Raw genomic sequence first — 19,754 nt, 5'->3', positions numbered from 1 at the left:
TAAAGGCCTGATTGGTAGAGTGCTGCAGAGAAGGTTGTCCTTCTGGAAGGTTCTCTCATCTCAACAGAGGAACTCTGGAGCTCTGTCAGTGACCATCAGGCCCTTCTCCCCCGATTGCTCAGTTTTCCTGGGCGGCCAGCTCTAGGAATAGTCTTGGTAGTTCCAAATTTCTTCCATTTAAGAATGGTGGAGGCCATTGCCTTCTTGGGGACCTTAAATGCTGCAGAAATGTTTTGGTACCCTTCCCTAGATCTGTGCGGACACAATCCTGTCTCGGAGCTCTATGGACAATTCCTTCGACCTCATGGCTTGGTTTTTGCTCTAACATGCACTATTCAACTGTGGGACCTTATATATAGACTGGTGTGTGCCTTACCAAATCATGTCCAATCAATAGAATTTACCACAGGTGGACTCCAATCAAGTTGTTGGAACATCTCAAGGATGATCAATGGAAATAGGATGAGTCTCATAGGAAAGGTTCAAAATACTTATGTAAATAAGGTATTACTGTTTTTATTTGTAATAAATTAGCAAACATTTCTGAACCATTTTTTTCTTTGTCATTATGGGGTATTGTGTGTAGATTGACGAGGGAAAAAACTGATTTAATACATTTTAGAATAAGGCTGCAAAGTAACAAAATACGGAAAAAGTGAAGGGGTCTGAATACTTTCCGAATGCACTGTATATAGTCAACTATCTTTCCCTAAACCTCTTTGTGTCACGTCCTGGCCAGTATAAGGGTTAATTAGTATTGTAGTTTGGTCAGGACGTGACAGAGGGTATTTGTTTTATGTGGTTCAGGGTGGTGTGTTTGTTTAAAGGGTGTTTGATGTAGTATTTCCGGGGTTGTGGTTTATAGTCTATGTTTATGTATTTCTATGTGTAGTCTGGTGAGAGTGTTTCTATGTTGTGTTGATTGGGGTTGGGACTCTCAGTTGAAGGCAGGTGTTGTCTATCTGCCTTTGATTGAGAGTCCCATATATTGGGGTGTGTTTGTGATTCGTGGGTGATTCTTCTGTGTTGAGCTTTGCTTGGCCAGACTGTTTTTGTTGATCGTTCGTTTCTTTGTTTTTGTTGTATGTTCATTTTTGGAAGTAATTAAAAATCAAGATGAGCATACACGTACCTGCTGCGTATTGGTCCTCCTTCACCGACGACAACCGTGACAGAATCACCCACCACTCAAGGACCAAGCAGCAGAGGAAGGAGCAGACGGCGTTCGAGTTGGACTGGCGGGAGAAGTGGACTTGGGAGGAAGTTCTGGACGGGGCCGGACCTTGGCACCAGGCTGGGGAGTATCGCCGCCCGCAGTGGGAAATTGAGGCAGCCAAGGCAGAGAGGCGGTGGTACGAGGCCAGAGACGCGCTGAGGGAGAAGCACGAGAGGCACCCCCAAGAATTTTTTTGGGGGGGGCACACGGGTAGTTTGGCTAGGTGAAGGAAGAGCCGGAAGCCAGCTACCCGTGGTTATATGGAGGAGCGTATGGGGTGGAGAGCGCTATGTTTCGCTGAGAAGCGCACTATCTCACCCATACGCACGCACAGTCCGGTGCGAGTTATTCCAGCCCCTCGCAGGTGCCGTGCTAGAGCGGGCATCCAGCCTGGTAGGAGGATGCCTGCGCAGCGCATCTGGTCGCCGGTACGCCTCCGAGGACCAGGCTACCCAACTCCCGCTCTACGCACGGCTACCATCAGGCCCCTGCACAGCCCAGTCTGCCCTGTACGAGCACTCCGCTCGTACAGGGCTACTAGTTCCATCCAGCCAAGGCGGGTTGTGCAGGAGGTAAGATCTAGACCGGCTGTGCGCCTCCATAGCCCTGGGTTTCCAGCTCCTGTCTCTCGTGCGGACCCGGAAGTGCGTCAACCCAGTCCGACTCGTCCTGTTCCCGCTCCCCGCACTAGCCTGCAAGTGCGTAAACCCAGCCTCGCCAGTCAACAGTCGTCGGAGCTGCCCGCCAGTCAACAGTCGTCGGAGCTGCCCGCCAGTCAACAGTCGTCGGAGCTGCCCGCCAGTCAACAGTCGTCGGAGCTGCCCGCCAGTCAACAGTCGCCGGAGTGGCCAGACTGCCCTGAACTGCCGGAGTGGCCAGACTGCCCAGACTGTCCCGAGCTGCCAGACTGCCCAGACTGTCCCGAGCTGCCAGACTGCCCAGACTGTCCCGAGCTGCCAGACTGCCCAGACTGTCCCGAGCTGCCAGACTGTCCCGAGCTGCCAGACTGCCCAGACTGTCCCGAGCTGCCAGACTGTCCCGAGTTGCCAGACTGCCCAGACTGTCCCGAGTTGCCAGACTGCCCAGACTGTCCCGAGTTGCCAGACTGCCCAGACTGTCCCGAGTTGCCAGACTGCCCAGACTGTCCCGAGTTGCCAGACTGCCCAGACTGTCCCGAGTTGCCAGACTGCCCAGACTGTCCCGAGTTGCCAGACTGCCCAGACTGCCCCGAGTTGCCAGACTGCCCCGAGTTGCCAGACTGCCCAGACTGCCCCGAGTTGCCAGACTGCCCCGAGTTGCCAGACTGCCCCGAGCTGCCAGACTGGCCAGACTGCCCCGAACTGCCAGAGTGGCCCGACTGCCGGGAAAGGCCTGAACCGGAGCCACCTCCTGATATAGGTGGGTTGGGGAGGGGGGGTGTAGCACAGTGCCGTTGTTGACGGCAGCCACCCTCCCTTCCCTCCTTTTAGTAGAGGGGAATTTTTGTTTTGTTGTTTGGGGTTGTTGTTTTTGTTTTGTTTTTTGTTTTAAAGGTGCTTCCGGGGTTAGCACCTTTAAGGGGGGGGTACTGTCACGTCCTGGCCCGTATAAGGGTTAATTAGTATTGTAGTTTGGTCAGGACGTGACAGAGGGTATTTGTTTTATGTGGTTCAGGGTGGTGTGTTTGTTTAAAGGGTGTTTGATGTAGTATTTTCGGGGTTGTGGTTTATAGTCTATGTTTATGTATTTCTATGTGTAGTCTGGTGAGAGTGTTTCTATGTTGTGTTGATTGGGGTTGGGACTCAGTTGAAGGCAGGTGTTGTCTATCTGCCTTTGATTGAGAGTCCCATATATTGGGGTGTGTTTGTGATTCGTGGGTGATTGTTCTGTGTTGAGCTTTGCTTGGCCAGACTTTTTTTGTTGATCGTTCGTTTATTTGTTTTTGTTGTATGTTCATTTTTGGAAGTAATTAAAAATCAAGATGAGCATACACGTACCTGCTGCGTATTGGTCCTCCTTCACCGACGACAACCGTGACACTTTGTTTATCTTTACTTCAGAATCTGAGGAGGATGACGATGATGATAAGGACGAGGTAGAGGAAGAAGCAGAGCAGGAACGAGAGGAAGGAGAGAGAGAAGAGCAGGCAAAGACTGCTGAAGGAGGGAGCAATAAAGGAGGCAGCCATGGTGCTGTGAAAAAGTCTGTCTTCAAAGTCACATGTGAAAACATAAATGGAACGCTATATAAGCATCGGTTTGCATCAGGTACATATTTTATTATTTCAAGGTTTAATAAAAATAATAAAATCCTATAGCTGTGAGAGCTTCCCATGTCTGTAACACACTGCCTTCAGACACACGTAACTGCGCCACACATACTGTAACCTAAAGACATGGCTAAAGGAAAATCAGATGTGTGAACACGTGATATTAGCTGTATATAGCCGCTTTCCATGTTGTCTGTGAGGCGCGTAGATATTGTTTGTTCATTTTCTGTCTTTTGTTTGGTTGCTTTTTGTGTCATTGCGCTTTCTGTCTGCGTACTAAGTGTTAGTTGTCATATGTTGCTCTCTGCTCTGTATGTGCTCATTGTCTGTCTGTACAGGGACTATGGTCAAAAATGTGCTGACTGGCTAAAACCGGCACTTGTACTGAATATGTCCCTACAAAAATAGACGTAATATTATCGATAATACACTACAGGTTATTTGACCATAGCCCTATGTCACTCTGGTCAGCTGTAGTGACCCATATTGGATTAATTTGAGTTTGTACTTCTGCCCCTATCGTCTCTGTTGCCCCAGGGTTGTGTGGAAAGAGCATCCGTACGGACCAGCGCTGGATGACCCCGGTGGAGTTTGTGAAGGGGGAGTCAGCTCTGGAAGATCCCTCCTGGAAGAAAGACATCCAGTGGGATGGGAAACCACTCAGCCTCCTCATTGAGGTACAGAGGGAAAGCGAACAGAGATAGAGGAAGAAAGATGAGGGGAAATTAATGTGTGTTTGGCACTTACCAACCTACTGTACAAGGAATGGTTTAAGATAGTCTGACAGGTCTTTAAGGACCTGTGATGAAAACATTTCCCTTCTTCAAAAAGGTCTTTGTTTCTCATTTTCAGAGTAAGATCTTGGTCATCCACTCTCTCCTGTGTAAGTGCAACCTGTGCAGCTCCACGGCCAACGACAGGGTAAGTTTCCCCCTCGATCCTCAGGAACATGGTAGCACCCACTTACCAATCAGCCAATCGCATTGATTAAACGAATGCTTCAGTTGTAATAATGAAATTCCAAGATGTTTCTTAACATCACTGTATAGGGAATGAATGAATGACATTTTTGTGTCAAATCATCAGTTGGCAACTCATCCCTTACGGGATTAATTGACACATAAACAAACATTACAATGATTCACAGTGATAATTCTTCTGGTGTTCTGTGCAGTGTGCACCGCCTAAATAATGAAAAGGAAATCAGTACATAATAGTAGATAAGGTTATCCAAGCAATAATAATAATAACCCTAGATCGGTAAAACTTATACATCAATACAGAAAAATTAAACAGGAGGTGTTTCAACCTGATCTTGCACAAAGAGAAGATTCAAATGTGAGAGGCCTACAATATCTATAGACATATGTGCACTTTGCTATATAAAAACAAAATACTTTTAGAATTGAATTATAGGTCACCCCTTTTTCTTTTATTCCAGGCTTTATCAAAAAAATTCAGCAAACAGAAATACACAATGTACAAAACATTTCAGTTTCTCCTCATCACTCAGCCACATATTGCCAGGGTTTATCTGGTGGGTTTTCTGAAATAAGGACAAGTGTATATATCGTAGTAGAAAGTGCAATGGATGATAAAATGAATGTTATTTTTTATTTCTTCGAGGTCACAACAGTTACAGCGTTTTTCCTCATCCATTTTACCATTATCCCGATCTGTTTCAATACGCAGGGGGAATATCCCTGATCTTACACATAACAATCTCTTGCTTTTAGGTAGGTTGTACATAATATACCGTCTGTCTCTCTCACACACACAAATTCACACTTAATCAAACAAAAGGTTCTCAATTTGGGTATATGATTAATCTCCCCCACCCATTTATTTTCATATTACGTCATCAGTTGTTTTTTAATAGTGTCTGTCTCCCTTAATTTGTTTTTTGTGCAAATGTTAAAAGTCAGACTGCTGGAAAAGGGCCAAGCGACATTTTGGTTGCCCAGGCTCCTCCTGTGAACAGATCCCATTGAAAACGTTTCTGGCAATAGGCATATCCAACAGTCTATTCCAAAGTCTCACTATGCACGCCTTCCATCTCACCTCACAGGGATCCCAGCTCATGTCCCCAGTTAATGCCAGTATAGGTGCAAAGTTGTTGGACATTTAGAAAATAACACACTGCTTTGAGATACCTCTTAGCAACTCACACTCCTGCTGAATAGTCCACAACAGGACACACATGTCTGATAAAGTTTGGAATATGTGGCAAAAACAATATCTCTGTATTCTGGTTTTTCCTATAACTCCAAGAACTCTACTTGCTGAGTCAGCCAGAGCAGATGTGCCATATAGGAAGGTCATATGTTCATCAATATAATTGCTACTAAACTCAATCAATTCTTCAACACAACATAGCATGATTCTCAATATTTTGCACCAATTGACTACACGTAATAACATTTTCCGCAGGTCTTGTTCAGTTTCTGCCATTAAAATAATATCATCAGCATTTCATCATCATACAGTGCATTCGGAAAGTATTCAGACCTGTTGAATTTTTCCACATTTCGTTACGTTTCAGCCGTATTCTAAAATTGCTTACATATTTTTTTTTCCTCATCAATCTACACACAATACCCCATAATGACAAACTGAAAACAGTATTTAAAAAAATTTTGCAAATGTATAAAAAATTTAAGACATACCTTATTTACATAAGTATTCAGACCCTTTCCTATGAGACTCAATATTGAGCTAAGGTGCATCCTGTTTCCATTGATCATCCTTGAGATGTTTATACAGCTTGATTGGATTCCACCTGTGGTAAATTCAATTGATTGGACATGATTTGGAAAGGCACACACCTGTCTATATAAGTTCCCACAGTTGACAGTGCAAGCCATGAGGTTGAAGGAATTGCAGGAGCTCTATGGACAGCATAGAAGGTTCCCAAAAACACAGTGGCCTCCATCATTCTTAAATGGAAGAAGTTTGGAACTACCCAGTGGCCACACTGAACAATCGGGGGAGAAGGGCCTTGGTCAGGGAGGTGACCAAGAACCCGATGGTCACTCTCACAGAGCTCAAGAGTTCCTCTGTGGAGGATTGGAGAACCTTCCAAAAGGACAACCATCTCTGAAGTACTCCACCAATCAGGCACTCCACCAATCAGATGGAAGCCACTCCTCAGTAAAAGGCACATGACAACCCGCTTGAAGTTTGCCAAAAGGCACTTAAAGAACTCAGACCATGAAAAACAAGATTCTCTGGTCTGATGAAACCAATATTGAACTCTTTGGCCTGGATGCCAATCGTCACATCTGGAGGAAACCAGACAGTTTTAAAATATGACTAACGTAACAAAATCTGGAAAAAGTCAAGGGGTCAGAATATTTTCAGAATCCATTGTATCTTACTCCAATATTTAACCGTTTTAATTTATTTTACCAAATCATTAATAAACATAGCAAACAGAGTCTTTGATAAGGAGTCTCCTTGTTTTACACCCGAGAGTGTGAGAAACCAATCTGCACGATATTCGTTAACACACAAACAGACAGTTGGTGCTTGATTGTTAACCAATTCCTTCTCACCTTCCTCTCTTCTCTGTCTTGGCAGCATGATCAGGATAACGATGACGACTGCTTCATCTGTAGAAGCCAAGGCAGCTTGATATGCTGTGATAAGTGTCCTCGCTCCTTCCATCAGAGATGTCATCTTCCTAATGTGGATGATGCTATCCTGGGGTGAGAAGAGTTGAAGGTTGATGAGAGACAGAGTGAGAGAAAGAGATTGATACAAGAGAGTTTGTTCTGTGTAGGTAAACTTAGCTGTCAGCTTATTTGTGCACTATTGAAATGTGTGTGTGTGTGTGTGTGTGTGTGTGTGTGTGTGTGTGTGTGTGTGTGTGTGTGTGTGTGTGTGTGATCACAGGGATGATTTTCCGTGGATGTGTACATTCTGTGTACAGAGGATCAGTCAGCCGTGGCGCTACCCCAAAAAAATTACCTACCAGGAAGCCTTAACCTGCCGAATCTCAGACCACCTACTGGTGAGGAGCCTGAATGAATGACTTCTACCATTGGTCCAATTGCCTTCAATCAACCTATCTGTCTGTCTGTCCATTATAAGCATCACTATATACTTGACATGAAATAATTTTTCAGACTTAAATGTAAATAATCTTTGATCAGTCACATAATGGTGTGTTTACTCTGATAGGAATGCCAGTACCTCCTGCTGTGTCTATACCAAGCGGACGAGGACTACATCTTTGTGAAAGATCCTTGCATCAATGTAAGTTTGCTTGGTTCTCTCTGTGTGTGCATGTCTGTCTGTCTGTGTGTGTGTGTGTGTGTGTGTGTGTGTGTGTCAAAGTTCACATATATCCCCGTCTGTATGTTTCATTGCCAGGTGAGAAACTACATCAGTGTGATAAAGACCCCTATATGGCTGGACAGGGTTGTGGAGAAGCTGCAGCAGAATCTCTACCAGTCAGTGCAACACTTTGAGTCTGACGTGCAGCTTATCTTCACCAACTGTGCCACATTTAACAGGGTAAGACTGTACTACTGCAGTATCCAATGTGAAGACTCCAAGAAAATCTTGGAATTATGCTAGTCAACTTTACTTGTGCTAATGCATGAATAACACTTTAACAATGTGTCTTTGCTAAATGAGTTGTGTTTATTGCATTTCTAGTTTATTATGTTTTCTATACAAATGTGTCTGTCTTTTTTTAATGAAGGATAATGCAGAGTTCCGTGGGATGGGCGAAAGATTGAAGGATCTATTTGAGAGAGAGTTCAAGAGTACATTCAGTATCCAACTTCAGCATTCAACTGCTTCCAACAGCCAGTAGAGCCTGTACTGTACTGTTATCTCACCATTTTGTATTTTATTTCACCTTTTTTTAACCAGTTAGGCTAGTTGAGAACAAGTTTCCAACTGCGACCTCATTTGCAACTGCGACCTGGCCAAGATAAAGCAAAGCAGTTCGACACATACAACAACAGAGTTACACATGGAATAAACAAACATACAATCAATAATACAGTGGAAACATCTATATACAGCATGTGCAAATGAGGTAGGATAAGAGAGGTATGGCAATAAATAGGCCATGGTGGTGAAGTAATTACAATATAGCAATTAAACACTGGAATGGTAGAATGTGCAGAAGATGAATGTGCAAGTAGAGATATTGGGGTGCAAAGGAGCAAGATAAATAAATAAATAAATAAATACAGTATGGGGATGAGGTAGATTGGATGGGCTATTTACAGATGAGCTATGTACAGGTGCAGTGATCTGTGAGCTATGAGACAACAGGAAATATTCACCATGTCTTTCTATACAGCCTTCATACAGACTTGCATGTACATTGTTATCCATCTAGTCATTTCATGAATTTATTTCATTAATTCTACCAGTCAAAATGTGTGTGTGATAATAATTCAAATAGAATGGTGATAAAATTGCATTTCCCCTCTCATGCAAGAGCCTTAGAATGTCTTACCTTCCAGGTTCTTACTTCTGATTAGGCCTCACTAGATTTATGTTCAGGGATTCTGTTGAAAATAAACTCATGAATTTCTGAAACATTGTAGAACATACTGTAGGTCTACTTGTTTGACTGTGTGTAGCCTTCCAGAATGTGGTTCTGTTGAGGAGAATATCATCAGACAGAGCAGACGCGCCCTCTTCAGGGCAGTTTGGGCAGCGTCTGCTTTGCGTCTCTGCCCCACGCTGGTAACGTCACAACAATTGTCAGCAGTGAATCCCTGCCCAGAGCTGCGCAGCAGCGTTGCGCAGACATGCTTGGTAAAGAATACAGCCATTTCGCTTCAGCTTGTTGTAAAGCCACAGGTCTGAGAATGCAAATACTGCAATAGTGGATTATGTTGGGGTTTGTAGGCATATTTCTTTATACACTGCTCAAAAAAATAAAGGGAACACTTAAACAACACAATGTAACTCCAAGTCAATCACACTTCTGTGAAATCAAACTGTCCACTTAGGAAGCAACACTGATTGACAATAAATTTCACATGCTGTTGTGGAAATGGAATAGACAACAGGTGGAAATTATAGGCAATTAGCAAGACACCCCCAATAAAGGAGTGGTTCTGCAGGTGGGGACCACAGACCACTTCTCAGTTCCCATGCTTCCTGGCTGATGTTTTGGTCACTTTTGAATGCTGGCGGTGCTTTCACTCTAGTGGTAGCATGAGACGGAGTCTACAACAAACACAGGTAGTGCAGCTCATCCAGGATGTCACATCAATGCGAGCTGTGGCAAGAACAACCCAGCAGCAGGACCGCTACCTCCGCCTTTGTGCAAGGAGGAGCAGGAGGAGCACTGCCAGAGCCCTGCAAAATGACCTCCAGCAGGCCACAAATGTGCATATGTCTGCTCAAACGGTCAGAAACAGACTCCATGAGGGCCCGACGTCCACAGGTGGGGGTTGTCCTTACAGCCCAACACCGTGCAGGACGTTTGGCATTTGCCAGAGAACACCAAGATTGGCAAATTCGCCACTGGCGCTCTGTGCTCTTCACAGATGAAAGCAGGTTCACACTGAGCACGTGACAGACGTGACAGAGTCTGGAGATGCCGTGGAGAACGTTCTGCTGCCTGCAACATCCTCCAGCATGACCGGTTTGGCGGTGGGTCAGTCATGGTGTGGGGTGGCATTTCTTTGGGGGGCCGCACAGCAATCCATTTACTCGCCAGAGGTAGCCTGACTGCCATTAGGTACCGAGATGAGATCCTCAGAACCCTTGTGAGACCATATGCTGGTGCGGTTGGCCCTGGGTTCCTCCTAATGCAAGACAATGCTAGACCTCATGTGGCTGGAGTGTGTCAGCGGTTCCTGTAAGAGGAAGGCATTGATGCTATGGACTGGCCCGCCCGTTCCCCAGACCTGAATCCAATTGAGCACATCTGGGACATCATGTCTCGCTCCATCCACCAACGCCATGTTGCACCACAGACTGTCCAGGAGTTGGCGGATGCTTTAGTCCAGGTCTGGGAGGAGATCCCTCAGGAGACCATCCGCCACCTAATCAGGAGCATGCCCAGGCGTTGTAGGGAGGTCATACAGGCACGTGGAGGCCACACACATTACTGAGCCTCATTTTGACTTGTTTTAAGGACATTACATCAAAGTTGGATCAGCCTGTAGTGTGGTTTTCCACTTTAATTTTGAGTGTGACTCCAAATCCAGACCTCCATGGGTTGATAAATTGGATTTCCATTGATTATTTTTGTGTGATTTTGTTGTCAGCACATTCAACTATGTAAAGAAAAAAGTATTTAATAAGATTATTTCTTTCATTCAGATCTAGGATGTGTTGTTTAAGTGTTCCCTTTATTTTTTTGAGCAGTATATATAATTGAAAGACAAATTTCCAGGCAAGAGCAGTCCATTTAAAATGAATTTATTCTTCCCTCACCCTGCAAGTGTCAACTCGTCAGACGTCATGATACCTCATCAGAAGTGTCCACTTAGGGCTGAGGGTGTGTCTTTTAAGTGTTTGGAATGCAACCTCAGAGTCCTTTGACAAAGAAGACAAATCATCTTCGCTGCTTTCGAGTAAAGAGGCTGCAGCTTCATGATATTTCTCCGGGAGAAGGCGGTCCAAAAGATGACCATACAGGGTATAAAATACAGCATGGGCGGCTGGCAGCTAAAACAACTACCAAACCCAAAGTACTTTGTAAGTTGTTGTTGGTACTGTATAATCAGACAGAGATATGTATTTCATATTTCAGTCTTGTTTCACAGGAACTTTAACTTTAGAAATACTAGTAGATAATAGCAGAATCTATCGCACACTCAGAGCTGATTAGCTAGTGAAGGAGGCGAACGCTGGAGAAACAGGAAAATGCGATTACAGTCTATAATGAAAGATCATAATTGTATTGAAATTATGAGCTATCGCAAAATAAAATGTTTGCGGACCTTCCAGGCAAAGCAAACAGTTGGCTTAGAATCATCGGAGAGAGCCTCAAATATCACATTCATGTCTTTGGTCTCGTTTGCATGGTCAAACAAAAACAACTTAATGATTGGTTGAAAATAGATCCTCCCGCAATGCAGGCGTCAGCTGCAGGATGAAGTTGGTAAAAAGCAACTGCAGAAACTTGCAGTCAAAACTTCATTACCTTAGATCACATGAGTTCTGTAAAGTTCATGCAGTCAACATGTAGGTTCAAGTCTGGTTATTTTTAACCCCATAATGCAACCCACTTTGAAAGGTGGTGACCAACAATGGTCACCGATTTGACAAAGATAATCCTCTTGAACGTGCGCATTGACTGTACATTTTAGACGATTTAATAAAAAGCAATTGTTAATGAAGAATAAACAATGGGAGAGGAAATGGAGAGACAGATTGTTCTCCATCCAGAGGAAAAGAAAACACAAGGACAGAAGGAGGAGGTAGATGCTAGAGCTTCATGGGGAGTCAGAGGGTGTTTGTAAGGGCCATACTTGTTGTAGTCTCTCTTCATGGACAGCCCTGGGACTGGAAGACTTTGAGGAAGAGGGGAGTCCAGGGGAAGCAGAGTCGCTGCCACCAACAAGACAGCTGGACTACCACCTCTTTGTGGAACTGGTGTTGAGAGCCACAGCCAGAGGGGCCGCCGTCTCATTGGTCTGGATAGCAGAGGTCGTGTCTGGATCGCATCGCTGCTCCGAGCCCCCTTCTTGGGGCTTCTGATCGGTCTGGGGCTGGGTGCTGCAGATGGGGTGGACCGGGCAGAGGAGTTCCTGGAGCCTTGGGTGTGGTGGGAGGTTGTGGGTAATGGGGTGAGCGGGGCTGGGGGGCAGGTTGGCTGCAGTGATTGGGGTGGCCATTGGGGTTTGATGAGCATCTTGGCAGTCAGGGCAGTAAAGAACGCGGTGAAGGGTGCTGAGATCAGGATGGTGCTGTTCCAGACCTGACACCAGGATAAAGTGACTAAGGGGGCATTGGAATGATATTGAATTCTGCTCATATCACACTATACCACAAACATAAAGTTCAAATGCAGAGACTCTGAGACCATTGCTTGAGGTTGGCGCGAAATCTGTAACCTATCTCTGCTGCACTGTATCAGCACAATGGACGGCGCTCTACACACCAAAGCAAGGCCGTTCTGGTAATGAATATAGGCTACAAGATTCAGTTCCTTCCAAAAGTATTCATAGTGTTACAGCCTGAATTAAAAATGTATTAAATAAATACACATTCTCACCCATCTAAACACAATACCCAATAATGACAAATGAAAACATGTTTTTAGAAATTCTTGCAAATGTATTGAAAATACCGATACAGAACTATCTCATTTACATAAGTTTTCAACACCCCTGAGTCAATACTTTGTAGAAGCACCTATGGCAGCAATTACAGCTATGAGTCTTTCTGGGTATGTCTCTAAGAGCTTTCCACATCTGGATTGTACATCATTGCCATAGATTTCGATGTAGATTTAAGTCAAAACTGTAACTCGGCCACTCAGGAACATTCAATGTTGTCTTGGTAAGCAACTCCAATGTAGATTTGGCCTTGTGTTTAAGGTTATTGTTCTGCTGAACGGTGAATTCATCTCCCAGTGTCTGTTGGAAAGCAGACTGAACCAAGTTTTCCTCTAGGATTTTGCCTGTGCTTAGCTCCATTACATTTAATTTGTATCCTAAAAAAACTCCTGAGTCCTTAACGATTACAAACAAGCATACCCATAACATGATGCAGCCACCACTATGCTTTAAAATATGGAGAGCGGTACTCAGTAATGTGTTGTATTGAATTTGCCCCAAAAATAACACTTTATATTCAGGACCAAAAAACGATTGCTTAGCCATTTTTTGGGGCAAAAAGTATTTTTAGTCTGTACAAGCTTCCTTCTTTTCCCTCTATCAGTTAGGTTAATATTGTGGAGTAACTACAATGTTGTTGATCCATCCTCAGTTTTCTCCTATCACAGCCATTAAACTCTGTAACTGTTTTAAAGTCACCATTGGCCTCATGGTGAAACCACTGAGTGGGTTCCTTACTATCCAGCAACTGAGTTAGCAAGGACTAGAGGTCGACCGATTAATCGGAATGACCGATTAATCGGAATGGCCGATTAATTAGGGCCGATTTCAAGTTTTCATAACAATCGGTATTTTTGGACACCGATTTGGCCATTTAAATTTTTTATTTTTTTAGATCTTTATTTAACTAGGCAAGTTAGTTAAGAACACATTCTTATTTTCAATGACGGCCTAGGAACGGTGGGTTAACTGCCTTGTTCAGGGGCAGAACAACAGATTTTTACCTTGTCAGCTCGGGGATTCAATCTTGCAACCTTACGGTTAACTAGTCCAACGCTCTAACCACCTGCTTTACATTGCACTCCACGAGGAGCCTGCCTGTTACGCGAATGCAGTAAGAAGCCAAGGTAAGTTGCTAGCTAGCATTAAACTTATCTTATAAAAAACAATCAATCAATCATAATCACTAGTTAACTACACATGATTGATGATATTACTAGTTTATCTAGCCTGTCCCGCGTTGCATATAATCGCTTAGGTACACGTTGCTCCAACCATAAACATCAATGCCTTTCTTAAAATCAATACACAAGTATATATTTTTAAACCTGCATATTTAGTTAATATTGCCTGCTAACATGAATTTCTTTTAACTAGGGAAAATGTGTCACTTCTCTTGCAAACAGAGTCAGAGTATATGCAGCAGTTTGGGCCGCCTGGCTCGTTGCGAACTGTGAAGACTATTTCTTCCTAACAAAGACAGCCGACTTCGCCAAACGGGGGATGATTTAACAAAAGCGCATTTGCGAAAAAAGCACAATCGTTGTACGACTTTACCTAACCATAAACATCAATGCCTTTGAAATCAATACACAGAAGTATATATTTTTAAACCTGCATATTTAGCTAAAAGAAATCCAGGTTAGCAGGCAATATTAACCAGGTGAAATTGTGTCATTTTGCGTTCATTGCACGCAGTCAGGGTATATGCAACAGTTTGGGCCGCCTGGCTCGTTGCAAACTAATTTGCCAGAATTTTAAGTAATTATGACATGACATAACATTGAAGGTTGTTCAATGTAACAGGAATATTTAGACTTAGGGATGCCACCAGTTAGATAAAATACGGAACGGTTCCGTATTTCACTGACAGGAAAAACGTTTGTTTTCGAGATGATAGTTTCCAGATTCGACCATATAAATGATCTAAGGCTCGTATTTCTGTGTGTTATTATGTTATAATTAAGTCTATGATTTGATAGAGCAGTCTGACTGAGCGATGGTAGGCACCAGCAGGATCGTAAGCATTCATTCAAAACAGCACTTTCGTGCGTTTTGCCAGCAGCCCTTCGCAATGCATTGCGCTGTTTATGACTTCAAGCCTGTCAACTCCCAAGATTAGGCTGGTGTAACCGATGTGAAATGGCTAGCTAGTTAGCGGTGCGCGCTAATAGCGTTTCAAACGTCACTCGCTCTGAGACTTGGAGTAGTTGTTCCCCTTCCTCTACATGGGTAACGCTGCTTCGAGGGTGGCTGTTGTCGATGTGTTCTTGGTTCGAGCCCAGGTAGGAGCGAGGAGAGGGACGGAAGCTATACTGTTACACTGGCAATACTAAAGTGCCTATAAGAACATCCAATAGTCAAAGGTATATGAAATACAAAATCGTATAGAGAGAAATAGTCCTATAATTCCTATAATAACTACAACCTAAAACTTCTTACCTGGGAATATTGAAGACTCATGTTAAAAGGAACCACCAGCTTTCATATGTTCTCATGTTCTGAGCAAGGAACTTAAACGTTAGCTTTCTTACATGGCACATATTGCACTTTTACTTTCTTCTCCAACAATTTGTTTTTGCATTATTTAAACCAAATTGAACATGTTTCATTATTTATTTGAGGCTAAATTGATTTTATTGATGTATTATATTAAGTTAAAATAAGTGTTCATTCAATATTGTTGTAATTGTCATTATTACAAATACATTTTTTTTAAATTGGCCGATTAATCGGTATCGGCGTTTTTGGTCCTCCAATAACCGGTATCGGTATCGGCGTTGAAAAATCATAATCGGTCGACCTCTAGCAAGGACGCCTGTATCTTTGTAGTGACTAGATGTATTGATACACCATCCACGGTGTTATTTACTTCATCATGTTTATCTACCAATAGGTGCCCTTCTTTGCGAAGCATTGGAAAACCTCCCTGGTCTTTGTGGTTGAATCTGTGTTTCAAATCCATTGCTTGACTGAGGGACTTTACAGATAATTCTGTGTGGTACAGAGATGAGGTAGTCATTTGAAAATGTTAACAAGTCACATAAGTGTTTAACATGACAAGTTTAAGTAAATTTGTACTCCTGAACTTATTTTGGCTTGCCATAACAAAGGGATTGAATATTTGTTGAATCAAGACATTTCATCTTTGAATTTTTTTATAAATTTGTGAACATTTCTAAAAACATATATCCACTTTGACATTATGGGCTATTGTGTGTAGACCAGTAACACACAATCTCAATTTAATCCATTTTAAATTCAACCTATAACACAACAAAATGTGGAAAAGTCAATGGGTGCGAATACTTTCTGAAGGCACTATAACTATCCCCAGGGGAGTCATTTGGGTTTTTGCATTGGAATTATTTTTAAAGGTGCTTATATCACGCTATACAACAATAAACATAAAGTTCAAATGCCAACACCATTGAGTGCTTTTGACCAAAAGTGACAGGTTGGCACGGAATCTCTGCTGTGCTCTATCAGCACCATCGACAGTCCCTTACACACTAAAGCAAGGCCATTGAAAACCTAGGCTAGCTACAGAAGCCATTTTGCCATTCCATCCCCTCGAATTTTGCTGAAATGACAGCACTGACAAGATTTTGATAAAAACCAACCAGCTAGATTGTTTCTTACCTATTCAGAAGAGTTGCAGCCTCCTTGATGCTCTGTGGAACTTCCTGAGTAATCGATCATTACATTCTCCCTGAAATCTTCTTGTAAGATCCAACGCACGTGTCATTTGGATTAGTTGAGCTTTCCTCAGGTGTAGCAAGCTTCTTCTGCTGACTGAACACGTTTTTCAAATGTGAGTTCTCGCATGTAGCTGTCAACATCCCACTCATGAGCCCTATGATTTAATTTTGAATATTATATGACGTGTATGTGGCACTGTGGGGTATGGTGCTAAACACCTTGGCAAGTTCCTTATCTTTTCTGAGAGTATATTCCATCTTAGACAGAAAAAAACCCACTGCCCCCCTCTACTCTTGACTCTATCGCGTCCAATGTCCCCCTCGGTGGTTGCTGGTTTGAAACAAGGAACGCTAATGTCCACAATCGCTGACAAATATATGTGATTTTAAGAATCAATGGGATCAATGGCTATTCATCATTCATTTATTCAGTGCATTCGGAAAGTATTCAGACCCCTTCACTTTTTCCACATTTTGTTACATTACAGCATTATTCTAAAATGGATTAAATAAATAAAAATCCTCAATCTACACACAAAACCCCGTCATGACTAAGTGAAAATAGGTTTTTAGAAATGTTTGCATATGTATTAAACATAAAAAGATACCTTATTTACATAAGTATTCAGACCCTTTGCTATGAGACATCGAAACATGATTTGGAAAGACATGCACGTGTTTATATAAGGTCCCACAGTTGACAGTGCATGTCAGAGCAAAAACCAAGCCATGAGGTAGAAGGAATTGTCCATAGAGCTCCGAGACAGGATTGTGTCGAGGCACAGATCTGGGGAAGGGTGCCAAAAAATGTCTGCAGCATTGAAGGTTCCCAAGAACACAGTGGCCTCCATCATTCTTAAATGGAAGAAGTTTGTAACCACCAAGACTCGTCCTAGATGGTAGAATCTTCCAGAAGGACAACCATCTCTGCAGCACTCCACCAATCAGGCCTTTATGGTAGAGTGGCCAGAAAGAAGCCACTCCTCAGTAAAAGGCACATGACAGCCCGCTTGGAGTTTGCCAAAAGGCACCTAAAGACTTTCAGACCATGAGAAACAAGATTCTCTGGTCTGATGATACCAAGATTGAACTCTTTGGCCTGAATGCCAAGCGTCACATCTGGAGGAAACCTGGCACCATCCCTACGGTGAAGCATGGTGTTGGCAGCATCATGCTGTGAGGATGTTTTTGAGCGGCATGGACTGGGAGAGAGATCCTTGATGAAAACCTGCTCCAGAGCGCTCAGGACCTAAGACTGGGGCGAAGGTTCACCTTCCAACAGGACATAACCTTAAGCACACAGCCAAGACAACGCAGGAGTGGCTTCGGGACAGGTCTCTGAATGTCCTTGAGTGGCCCAGCCATAGCCCGGACTTGAACCCGATCGAACATCTCTGGAGAGACCTGAAAATTGCTGTGCAGCAACGCTCCCAATCCAACCTGACAGAGCTTGAGAGGATCTGTAGAGAAGAATGGGAGAAACTCCCCAAATACAGGTGTGCCAAGCCTGTAGCATCATACCCAAGAAGACTCAAGGTATGTAGTCGCTGCCTAAGGTGCTTCAACAAAGTACTGAGTAAAGGGTCTGAATACTTATGTAAATGTTACATTTCTGTTTTTTTGTTTTATACATTTGCAAAAATTTAGAAAAACCTGTTTTTGCTTTGTCAATACGGGGTATTGTGTGTAGCTTGGGAAGGGCGAAAAAAAACGATTTAATCAATTTTAGAATAAGACTGTAACGTAACAAAATGTGGAAAAAGTGAAGGGGTCTGAATACTTCCCGAATGCACTGTATTTGCACAGGTGTTGCTAGGCCAAAGACAAAGTCGAGGGCCAACAAACCTTGCAAATATATCCTCCAACCACCGGCTTCAAGGGCATTAACCTTTTTATACAATGGGTTACCTACATATTCAAATTATTATTTACATATTTTTATAAATGTTATTTTGATTCATTCATTCTATTTCATCCTTCCACAAGATATAGTCTCGATACAAATCTAGGGTTGCTACCCAAGCCGGCTGGTCGTTCGTTCTATCGGTTTGGTTGCCAGAGACGCGACCCAGTCGTTCAGTCTTTTTGTTCTGTATCTATAGACGAGACCCATTCGTTCGTTCTAAATGTTCCGTTGCCAGCATTATGCCTTGCTTGCTAGCATGCCAACTATGGCTAACTTAGTCGCAGCCAGAATAACAGCAAAGTGTCAAAGTTCACATATATCTCCGTATGTATGTTTCATTGCCAGGTGAGAAACTACTCCAGTGTGATAAAGACCCCTATATGGCTGGACAGGGTTGTGGAGAAGCTGCAGCAGAATCTCTACCAAACAGTGCAACACTTTGTGTCTGATGTGTTGCTTATCTTCACCAACTGTGCCACATTTAACAGGGTAAGACTGTACTACTGCAGTATCCAATGTGAAGACTCAGGGCTAACATTTTGAATATACTAGTCAACTTGTGCTAATGAATGAATAACACTTTAACAATGTGCCCTTGTTTAATCCATAACAAATATGAATTAGGCTAAATGAGTTGTTTATTGCATTTCTAGCTTGTTTATTATATTTTCTATACACACGTGTCTGTGTTTTTTTCTGAGGGATAATGCAGAGTTCCATGGAATGGGCGAAAGATTGAAGGATCTATTTGAGAGAGAGTTCAAGAGTACATTCAGCGGGCGGACAGGCAGGCAGGCAGAGCCAAGCACGAGCTAGCGAAATCCTATTGGCGCGTTCTATCGTTATCTGCATATTTCCGTTAGGGAACGCCTACTACGTGAAGGGCGCGTGTGCAATAACTTTGCACTCCTAAACAACGCCATTTTTTAAAAACTTTGCAAAGGGTAAAGTCTACAAACTTTAGTCCACTCTGTTCATAACATATTCTTGTTTTGGGAACGGAAAACTTTATTGAGATGAAATGTTTCATCGATGAGAACATTTGCAGAGTGTCGGCCAAAATCCATCTTCCATTGTCCGCCAGTGGTCTTCCTCTCAGTACCATATTTGGTAGCGAGTGGAAACGTCAAGCGGATGCTTCACATTTAAACATCCAGTGAAATATCTGTCTCATTGTTCTATCTGTGATGTCACCTTCATATATATTTGTTTTATCCGCTTTGTACGTGCGTTTTTTTTTTTTTTTTTAGATTTGCTGTCGAAAATAAACCAACATTTTCTAAAACATTGTACAACATACTATAGGTGTACTTGTTTGACTGTGTGTAGCCTACCGGAATGTGGTTCTGTTGAGGAGAATATCATCAGAGCAGCAGCGCCCTCTTCAGGGCAGTCTGGGCAGCGTCTGCGTTGC

General features: G+C 43.1%; 1 protein-coding gene and 1 long non-coding RNA gene across 4 annotated transcripts in view; one reads left to right on the top strand and one right to left on the bottom strand.

The window, feature by feature from the left end:
- Positions 1-8,511, top strand: part of LOC115170900 (nuclear body protein SP140-like protein) — a 19,908-nt gene extending 11,397 nt beyond the window's left edge. For all 3 annotated transcript variants that reach the window (XM_029727264.1, XM_029727263.1, XM_029727262.1), the window contains exons 8-15: positions 3,256-3,462; positions 4,002-4,141; positions 4,317-4,385; positions 7,044-7,171; positions 7,359-7,476; positions 7,647-7,721; positions 7,839-7,982; positions 8,173-8,511. In XM_029727264.1, the coding sequence (XP_029583124.1) occupies positions 3,256-3,462; positions 4,002-4,141; positions 4,317-4,385; positions 7,044-7,171; positions 7,359-7,476; positions 7,647-7,721; positions 7,839-7,982; positions 8,173-8,286 (995 nt within the window). In that variant the 3' untranslated portion in view covers positions 8,287-8,511. The remainder of the gene's footprint in view (positions 1-3,255; positions 3,463-4,001; positions 4,142-4,316; positions 4,386-7,043; positions 7,172-7,358; positions 7,477-7,646; positions 7,722-7,838; positions 7,983-8,172) is intronic.
- LOC115170907 (uncharacterized) lies at positions 7,037-19,737 on the bottom strand. Its single transcript, XR_003871106.1, has 2 exons — positions 19,675-19,737; positions 7,037-7,166 (listed from the first exon to the last, which is right to left on the bottom strand). It is a non-coding gene; the product is annotated as an uncharacterized LOC115170907 (long non-coding RNA).
- Between the last annotated feature and the right edge of the window lie 17 nt (positions 19,738-19,754).

This window comes from Salmo trutta, chromosome 32, assembly GCF_901001165.1.
Source record: "Salmo trutta chromosome 32, fSalTru1.1, whole genome shotgun sequence".
In the NCBI taxonomy this organism is placed as follows: Eukaryota; Metazoa; Chordata; class Actinopteri; order Salmoniformes; family Salmonidae; genus Salmo; species Salmo trutta.
This window is presented reverse-complemented; position numbering and strand designations above follow the sequence as displayed.